Source organism: Procambarus clarkii, chromosome 48, assembly GCF_040958095.1.
Source record: "Procambarus clarkii isolate CNS0578487 chromosome 48, FALCON_Pclarkii_2.0, whole genome shotgun sequence".
NCBI lineage: Eukaryota > Metazoa > Arthropoda > Malacostraca > Decapoda > Cambaridae > Procambarus > Procambarus clarkii.
In genome coordinates, this window is record NC_091197.1 from 8,097,842 (window position 1) to 8,106,452 (window position 8,611).

At 48.2% G+C, this 8,611-nt stretch overlaps 1 protein-coding gene across 1 annotated transcript in view; it reads right to left on the reverse strand.

Annotated features, from left to right (window-relative positions):
• The window catches only part of LOC123764653 (prophage side tail fiber protein homolog StfR-like), a 2,518-nt gene extending 2,273 nt beyond the window's left edge, over positions 1-245 (reverse strand). Inside the window, exon 1 of the mRNA XM_069302471.1 lies at positions 1-245. This exon is cut by the window's left edge and continues 516 nt beyond it. Coding sequence (XP_069158572.1) covers positions 1-245 — 245 coding nt within the window.
• Positions 246-8,611: the final 8,366 nt, after the last annotated feature.

Below are 8,611 nucleotides of genomic sequence, written 5' to 3' on the forward strand. Positions count from 1 at the left end.
TCGGCCTTGGCTTCAGCGGCACTAGCAGCTTCCTCGACCTTGGCTTCAGCGGCACTAGCAGCTTCCTCGACCTTGACTTCAGCGGCACTAGCAGCTTCCTCGGCCTTGGCTTCAGCGGCACTAGCAGCTTCCTCGGCCTTGGCTTCAGCGGCACTAGCAGCTTCCTCGGCCTTGGCTTCAGCGGCACTAGCAGCTTCCTCGGCCTTGGCGTCAGTGACACAACTAGCTGTATAATAGTCTACCATTGGTGCGTGGATTGTCTGCTGCTGGGATGGGCCTAGAAGTGTGAAATACTAGACAATAGAATAGTTACCCATTTGGTTCGAGACCGCCATGGGACTTGAGGCTGTACCGTTAGCACAGTCCGGTTCATTCTCGACTCACAATCGAGAATTCAGGGTTCGAATTCCGGCCGAAACAACAATGGTTGTGCGCATTTCCTATCCCTAATATTAGCCTCTCTTCTCCTAGCAGTACACGAGCTAGTTAGCGTGTTGTGGGGTTGTATCCTGGGAGGGGTCAGTAATTCGACCTTGGGGGTGGGGGTGGGGAGGATCTTGATATAAGCCTAATGTGTATTAATACACTCTGGCTGCCTGTCCTCCGACACTATGAATTATAATTATGAGTTATACTTTTACTACAGAGCCGCCCGTCCGGTGCTACTAGAGCCACACTGGGTACACTTCACTGCCTGTGGAGCCACAAGTTGGTCACGCTGGGGCCCTCTGTTGCCTCTGGACACATTCGTATCTCACTCTGGTGTGACTAACACTTGGTTTTGTTCACTCACAATTCCTAACGCGAGCATCATTGTGTTTACTGGAGAGTATTCATGTAGATATGTTAATGCAGTGTATGAAGGTGGCGAAGAAGTCTACGGTGTCTTGCCACCCACGGTTCACTATCAGCGAGTCGGGCATGCGCCTAAGTTCTCTAATTGTTTCTCATCAATATTTCGGCTTCGCTACATTCAGTGTGCTGAATTTTTTGTTGCATGAAGAAGAAAACTGTTATGAATGCTCGTTTCCCCAAAATAAAAGTGCGTTTATCAGTTTGGTGTTGAAACAGGGCAAGTTCACCTACCTAGAGCTCCAGAAAATGAGGTATCTATCAAGCCATTATGGGTATTATTGCACATTCTCCCTCTTGCAACACATGAGCAACAGGGACCGCAGCAGCTTCCTGGAGAACTTGTCTCCCAGAGCGTCCCCAGAGACGTGTGAAACAGCAGCTAACTGCTTCACGCTCGTGTAACCTTGTATCCTCCCCAGGATATCTTCACTCAGGGGGTAAATGAGCTCCCACACCCAGTGCTCACCATATATTCTACTCGCCTCCGCTCTGTTGCACCTCGTGCAAGCACACACATGTATATGGGAAGCAAGGAGATCCCTTACTACGTATGGACACAGACAGGTCGGCCACAGCACCACGTTGACAGAGGCACTGAAGAATGACACACACAGCAGGGTCAGACAACCCTAGTACGACCCCTCACTGTCTCGCAGCCTCTGTGGCAATGTGTGGTCAGCTTAGCCTCCTCCTCAAGTGTGTCTGTTATGCTAAGATGTGGTTATGTGGTTATACTAAGTACACTAGCTGATAGGGACGTGGTTATGCTAAGTATACTAGCTGATAGGGATGTGGTTATACTAAGTACACTAGCTGATAGGGATGTGGTTATACTAAGTACACTAGCTGATAGGGATGTGGTTATGCTAAGTACACTAGCTGATAGGGATGTGGTTATGCTAAGTACACTAGCTGATAGGGATGTGGTTATGCTAAGTACACTAGCTGATAGGGATGTGGTTATACTAAGTACACTAGCTGATAGGGATGTGGTTATACTAAGTATACTAGCTGATAGGGATGTGGTTATTCTAAGTACACTGGCTGATAGGGATGTGGTTATGCTAAGTACACTAGCTGATAGGGATGTGGTTATGCTAAGTACACTAGCTGATAGGGATGTGGTTATGCTAAGTACACTAGCTGATAGGGATGTGGTTATGCTAAGTACACTAGCTGATAGGGATGTGGTTATTCTAAGTACACTAGCTGATAGGGATGTGGTTATGCTAAGTAGTACTCCGTGGTGTAGTGGTTAAGTCACTCGCCTGGCGTTTCACGATCGCTTTGGCCTGGGTTCGTATCCTGGCCGGGAAGGATTTACTGGGCGCCAATCCTTCACTGTAGCCTCTGTTTACCCAACAGTAAAATGGGTACCTGATTGTTAAACGATTTGGCGGGTCGTATTGCGGGGTATATTAGGATTAAGGACCTGCCCGACACCCTATACGTGCTGGTGGTTATCTTGAGGTTATCTTGATGATTTCGGGACTTAGCGTCACCGCGGCCCGGTCCTCGACCAGGCCTCTTTTTTTGTTACAAACCCCATAATGCAGCCCGTAGCAGCTGTCTAACTACCAGGTACCTATTTACTGCTAGGAAACAGGGGCATCAGGGTTAAAGAAACATTTTGCCCATTTCTCTCTGCCTCCACAGGGGGATCGAACCCGGAAGCTCAGGACTACGAATCCGAAGTGCTGTCCACCCAGCTATCAGGCGCCCCGATGGAGACATACCTAACTTCGATTCCGGATTCAAAGTCCCAGAGGCTCGGTCTCTGACCAGGCCGCCCAGCTGGTTATATTGATGTGGTTATATTGGCTATAATCTGGACTATATTATAACCAGTACACTCGGTGGTGAGGACATGGCTGTAAGCCACACACAGACATGCCAGAATTTGACTGTAATCCCAACACTTGTGAGAACATTGCTATAATCCGGACAATAGCCAGAGGACTTTGGCTGTAATGCGATTTCATAACTGTTCATCAATATATCATCAGTGTCATTTACACGGAGGAATCACACTGACGTGATATATATATATATAATAAATGAGAAAACCAACTGGACCTCTGAGGGGGGACTCGAACCCGGCACCGAGATAATCCCAGCCGCAGACGCCATACCATTGGACCACCCTGACTCGTTAAGCCATATAACCGGATTTGTACTGACACCACCAGTCGGGAAGTCACTCTTGAAGCCAGTGTGGCTAGTCTCAGCCGCTGGGATTCTCACGGTCGCGGGTTCGAGTCCCCTCAGAGCTCCAGTTGATTTTCTCATCTGTATCAGTATAATACCAGAGGTTCACACTGATACTGCAGTATAATGTACTGATACTTGGTACAGAGTTACTACAAGACACTAGTATAATGTCTGGTGTCTGGTAGGAAGCATTCTAGTCACGGACCAAGAGCAAGAGTCCCCAGTCGTGACTGGGCTAATCCCCTAATCCTTGTCTTTCATACAAAGATAACTTACTGAAGCTAAGATCATTTCGGATAAGCGTTCACTGGCTCTACCTGATCTGTCTTACAGACTAAGCCAAACTTCGTAGACACATTCCATACACAAACAGTCACCTGGATCAAATAGTTTTGTATTAGCCAGTTTGCTAACCTCGGCCTCAAAACTATTAGTTTCCAGCAGGAATGTGACCTATTGTGGCCTGGCTGGCTAGCTGGTTGACTGGCTGGCTGGCTGGCTGGCTGGTTGACTGGCTGGCTGGCTGGCTGGCTGGCTGGCTGGCTGGCTGGCTGGCTGATTGGCTGGCTGATTGGCTGGCTGGTTGACTGGTTGGCTGGCTGGCTGGCTGGTTGACTGGCTGGCTGGCTGGCTGGCTGGCTGGCTGGCTGGCTGCCCAGCTTGACAATACACACTCCAACTGATCTGCCCCCTCTCACCCTCCACATATATTGTATTCGTCATAGAGGTTCTCTCTCTCTCTCTCTCTCTCTCTCTCTCTCTCTCTCTCTCTCTCTCTCTCTCTCTCTCTCGTGGAGGTTTTCTCCCCTCACAGCACATCTCTCGGAGCTATAGTGAAGGTTTTCACCTCTCAGAGCTATAGTGAAGGTTGTCTCTCCTCACAGCACACCTCTCAGAGCTATAGTGAAGGTTGTCTCCCCTCACAGCACACCTCTCAGAGCTATAGTGAAGGTTGTCTCTCCTCACAGCACATCTCTCAGAGCTATAGTGAAGGTTGTCTCCCCTCACAGCACACCTCTCAGAGCTATAGTGAAGGTTGTCTCCCCTCACAGCACATCTCTCAGAGCTAAAGTGAAGGTTGTCTCCCCTCACAGCACACCTCTCAGAGCTATAGTGAAGGTTGTCTCCCCTCACAGCACATCTCTCAGAGCTATAGTGAAGGTTGTCTCCCCTTACAACAAAGGGATTCTTAGACGTGAAATTGGAAAGTTTCTTCTAGTCTTGTCCTGTGAAGAGCTTCTACAGAGCTCTGTAAAATTGGCATCTGGTATCTTCGCGTTTCTTGGGTTTCCTTAAAGTTGATTTGAATGTATTTAGCTTATCTTGGATTTTTAGCTAATTTTCATTAACTTAATTTTGTCTTGTTTATCTTATGTTGGAGGTGTAAGGCTCATCTGACGGGCACCCACTCTGAGACATGTCTGTGTCTAGGCCCCTCACATGAGACATGTCTGTGTCTAGGCCCCTCACATGAGACATGTCTGTGTCTAGGCCCCTCACATGAGACATGTCTGTGTCTAGGCCCCTCACATGAGACATGTCTGTGTCTAGGCCCCTCACATGAGACATGTCTGTGTCCAGGTCCATCATATGAGACATGTCTGTGTCCAGGTCCATCATATGAGATATGTCTGTGTCCAGGTCCATCATATGAGACATGTCTGTGTCTAGGTCCATCATATGAGACATGTCTGTGTCTAGGCCCCTCACATGAGACATGTCTGTGTCTAGGCCCCTCACATGAGACATGTCTGTGTCTAGGCCCCTCACATGAGACATGTCTGTGTCTAGGCCCCTCACATGAGACATGTCTGTGTCTAGGCCCCTCACATGAGACATGTCTGTGTCCAGGTCCATCATATGAGACATGTCTGTGTCCAGGTCCATCATATGAGATATGTCTGTGTCCAGGTCCATCATATGAGACATGTCTGTGTCTAGGTCCATCATATGAGACATGTCTGTGTCTAGGCCCCTCACATGAGACATGTCTGTGTCTAGGCCCCTCACATGAGACATGTCTGTGTCTAGGCCCATCATATGAGACATGTCTGTGTCTAGGCCCATCATATGAGACATGTCTGTGTCTAGGCCCCTCACATGAGACATGTCTGTGTCCAGGTCCATCATATGAGACATGTCTGTGTCCAGGTCCATCATATGAGATATGTCTGTGTCCAGGTCCATCACATGAGACATGTCTGTGTCTAGGTCCATCATATGAGACATGTCTGTGTCTAGGCCCCTCACATGAGACATGTCTGTGTCTAGGCCCCTCACATGAGACATGTCTGTGTCTAGGCCCATCATATGAGACATGTCTGTGTCTAGGCCCATCATATGAGACATGTCTGTGTCTAGGCCTATCACATGAGACATGTCTGTGTCTAGGCCCATCATATGAGACATGTCTGTGTCTAGGCCCCTCACATGAGACATGTCTGTGTCGAGGTCCGGCACATGTGACATGTCTGTGTCTAGGCCCATCACATGAGACATGTCTGTGTCGAGGTCCATCACATGAGACATGTCTGTGTCTAGGCCTATCACATGAGACATGTCTGTGTCCAGGTCCCTCACATGAGACATGTCTGTGTCTAGGTCCATCACATGAGACATGTCTGTGTCTAGGCCTATCACATGAGACATGTCTGTGTTTAGGCCTATCACATGAGACATGTCTGTGTCTAGGCTTATCACACGGTTATCTCAGCTGTGTCGCCAGTTCTCACCACTTGATTTCATTCATCAATTGCTTTGTCAGATCTTTGTTTACACTCACCACAGCTTTTGTGTGTGTCGAGTCTTCGTTCATATACTTGTGTGTGTGATGTCTTGGACCTTTGACCTCTAAGACAGATTTACTATTTAATTACTGAAATTAAAGGTCACAGTGATAATTGTCCTCGTGATGTACACTGTCATAGTCACGATTTATCATATTTTTATGATAAATCCATATTAATATACTAGCTGTACCCGGTCACGCGTTGCTGTGTGAGCCAAATCAGCCCTCCCCTGCCCCGCCCCCCCATCCTCCCCACCATTCCTTCCTCCACCGTCCTCTCGTCCTTCCAACCATTCCCCACTCCCCCATTCCCTCATCCTCCCCACCATTCCCTCTCCCCCATCCCCTCTACTTCCGTACCATCCCCAACTCCCCCGTTCCCTCGTCCCCCCCCCCAGCATTCCCCCACTCCCCTCGTCCTCACCAACATCCCACACTCCCCTGTCCTGCCCTCCCCCATCATTCTCCACTACCCCATACTCTCGTCCCACCATCTACCACTCCCCCCATCCCCTCGTCCTCCCCACCATTCCCCACTCTCGTCCGATGCGTTCCCAAATGATCTAATGTTCCTATCAGAAAAATGGGAACATCAAATAATCTGAGGTTCCCGTCACTGAAAAATAAGAACAGTTAAAAAACGAAATGTAAAAATGAAAAAAAAAAACTATTCTCACGAAATGAACGGTAGGTAAACAACACAGCTCAATTCCCACGCAGTGTCACACCAAATAAAAAAAATGCAGAATAGAACCATTGAGGAGTAGACGTGCCATAGGCATAATCAGAGAGCTCTGTCTGAACATTAGGGGTCCATAGCTGTTCGACATCCTCCCAGCAAGCATTAGAAATATTGCCCGAACAACGGTGGATGTATTAAAAGGCACTTGGAAAGGTTTTTGCAAGAAGTGGCGAACCAACCAGGCTGTTGTGGATATGTGGGCCTGCGAGCCGCTCCAAGCAACAGCCTGTTGGACCAAGTTATCACAAGTCGAGCCTGGCCTCAGGCCGGGCTCGGGCAGTAGAAGAACTCTCGAAACAGACTTCAGGTCTCCAGGTACAGACAGACATATTATAAATGGATGAAGATATAGCAAACTTGGCCCTCTCCTCACTGAGCCATATTCAGCCATCAGTGAGTGGCCCTCTCCTCACTGAGCCATATTCAGCCATCAGTGAGTGGCCCTCTCCTCACTGAGCCATATTCAGCCATCAGTGAGTGGCCCTCTCCTCACTGAGCTATAGTCAGCCAACATACAGTGAGTGACCGCCTCCTCCCTGAACAATAAGTCAGCAAACATTCAGTGAGTGACCGCCTCCTCCCTGAGCCATAGTCAGCCATCATACAGTGAGTGACCGCCTCCTCCCTGAGCCATAGTCAGCCAACATACAGTGAGTGACCGCCTCCTCCCTGAGCCATAGTCAGCCATCATACAGTGAGTGACCGCCTCCTCCCTGAGCCATAGTCAGCCAACATACAGTGAGTGACCGCCTCCTCCCTGAGCCATAGTCAGCCAACATACAGTGAGTGACCGCCTCCTCCCTGAGCCATAGTCAGCTAACATACAGTGAGTGACCGCCTCCTCCCTGAGCCATAGTCAGCCAACATACAGTGAGTGACCGCCTCCTCCCTGAGCCATAGTCAGCCATCATACAGTGAGTGACCGCCTCCTCCCTGAGCCATAGTCAGCCAACATACAGTGAGTGACCGCCTCCTCCCTGAGCCATAGTCAGCCAACATACAGTGAGTGACCGCCTCCTCCCTGCCACAATTCAATATAACATGTGAAGAGCAGAGGAGGAGCGCTGTGAGTCGCTTCTCCTTTACACCTGACAATGGAGCAATAAAAAACAATTACCTAGCGCTGACTGCCAACAGCGTCTGTTTCATTTTTTGAACAAGTGAACACTTTTGAACAGTTAGGAGAGAGAGAGGAACCTTCACAAATTAAATTCCTGTCATCCCATCTGCCTCGGGACCCGCCAGGCACGTGAGGTAATTTTAGGCACTCTTGTTCTCTTTCCTATGTTAGCCTTATATGTATATATACAACTATATAGTTGTATATATATATACAACTGTAGCTGGAGGTATAGAACTATAGCTGGATGTATAGAACTATAGCTGGATGTATAGAACTATAGCTGGATGTATAGAACTATAGCTGGATGTATAGAACTATAGCTGGATGTATAGAACTATAGCTGGAGGTATAGAACTATAGCTGGATGTATAGAACTATAGCTGGATGTATAGAACTATAGCTGGATGTATAGAACTATAGCTGGATGTATAGAACTATAGCTGGAGGTATAGAACTATAGCTGGATGTATAGAACTATAGCTGGATGTATAGAACTATAGCTGGAGGTATAGAACTATAGCTGGATGTATAGAACTATAGCTGGATGTATAGAACTATAGCTGGAGGTATAGAACTATAGCTGGATGTATAGAACTATAGCTGGATGTATAGAACTATAGCTGGATGAACAAATCCACAAGGGCCGTGATGAGGATTCGAACTTACGCCCGGGATGCTCCCAGCTGCGCCGTAGTCAACTGTATCACGACAGGGTCAAAAGAATTGCAACCTGGAGTGCTTCTGCCCTCAATAGAATCCCGAAGCTCCCGGGCACCCGGGCTCAGTCAACCAGATGTTCTACCTCTATGCCCTTAGTTCAATACACACACAAATCACAATAGCGCGGTGTATCAAATGAATAAATCCACAAGCGTCGTGAAGAGGGTTCGAA